Here is a 1051-nt window from a genome sequence, read left to right as displayed (position 1 = left end):
TCAGATGCATGAAGATTCCCCAGAGTCACTGTGCGTGGTGGTCCCTAGGGAGGTGCTGGCAGGTGGGGAAACCACAGCTTCTGAGAGGAAAGCGTCACTGACCTCTCTCTCTTGCATCTGCTGAAACCATGGCCGGTTGAAGGGAGGTTTGTGTCTGGGCTCACACTGACTTCCCATCACTGTGTCTCTAGCACAGTAATACATGGCTGTGTCCTCAGGATTCACAGAGCTCAGTTTTAAATAAACTTGGCTCTTGGAGGTGTCCCTGGTGATTCTGACTCGGGACTGCAGAGCTGGATTGTAGTATGTGCTCCCATCAGTATCTATTACCCCAACCCACTCCAATCCTTTTCCTGGGGCCTGGCGGATCCAGTGCACATAATAGCTGGTTAAAGAGAATCCAGAGACAGTGCAGGTGAGAGACAGGGTCTGTGAGGGTTTCACCAGTCCTGGGCCTGACTCTTGTAGCTGCACCTGGGCCAGGACACCTGTGGATAAAGAGAAACACAGTGAGTCATGTGCTTAGACGCTGCATCCCCAGACTTCATGTGTGAATCCCTGAAGCACTCACCTCCCGGAATTGCCACCAGAAAGAGGAAAACCCAAACACAATTCATGTTCATATGGATAAGATTCATGACACCCAGAAAATGCTCTCCAGGGTGAGAAGGAATATGAATTTAAGTCCATGCATGCTGTGCTTTCATTTGTGTTCTTATTAGGCATTTGCATGTGGGAGGTGCATTTGTATGTAAAGGTGGAAAGGACTGAATGGAGGCCCCTGGTGGTGTCCTTGGGAGAACACAGTCCTCTCTCTGAGGTCTTCATTCTACCCATCATACAAACATCTGTTCATACTTTACATTGAATGGAACTTTATATCCATTATCATCAAAAGTACCCAGATGATTTGGTGAAATTATAGAGAATCTCTATCCTTACGAAGTAATGGAATCAAGACTAGGCTTTCCTGAATCTTTTCGTACATCTGAACACAAAGGGAAACACGTCTGTCATTCCTAAAGCTCCTTTCCCCTAGGACATTGCAGAA

General features: G+C 47.1%; 1 gene segment (V, D, J or C); it reads right to left on the bottom strand.

Moving 5' to 3' along the window:
* On the bottom strand, window positions 1-617 carry LOC101650116. The segment is given in 2 exon segments: window positions 1-488; window positions 572-617. Coding segments are annotated over 2 exon segments (534 nt in total).
* Between the last annotated feature and the right edge of the window lie 434 nt (window positions 618-1051).

Source organism: Echinops telfairi, unplaced genomic scaffold (genome assembly GCF_000313985.2).
Source record: "Echinops telfairi isolate 266 unplaced genomic scaffold, ASM31398v2 ScPeMD7_7434;HRSCAF=8472, whole genome shotgun sequence".
Classification (NCBI taxonomy): domain Eukaryota; kingdom Metazoa; phylum Chordata; class Mammalia; order Afrosoricida; family Tenrecidae; genus Echinops; species Echinops telfairi.
The sequence above is the reverse complement of the archived record's forward strand: the minus strand, read 5'-3'. Positions and strand labels throughout refer to the sequence as shown.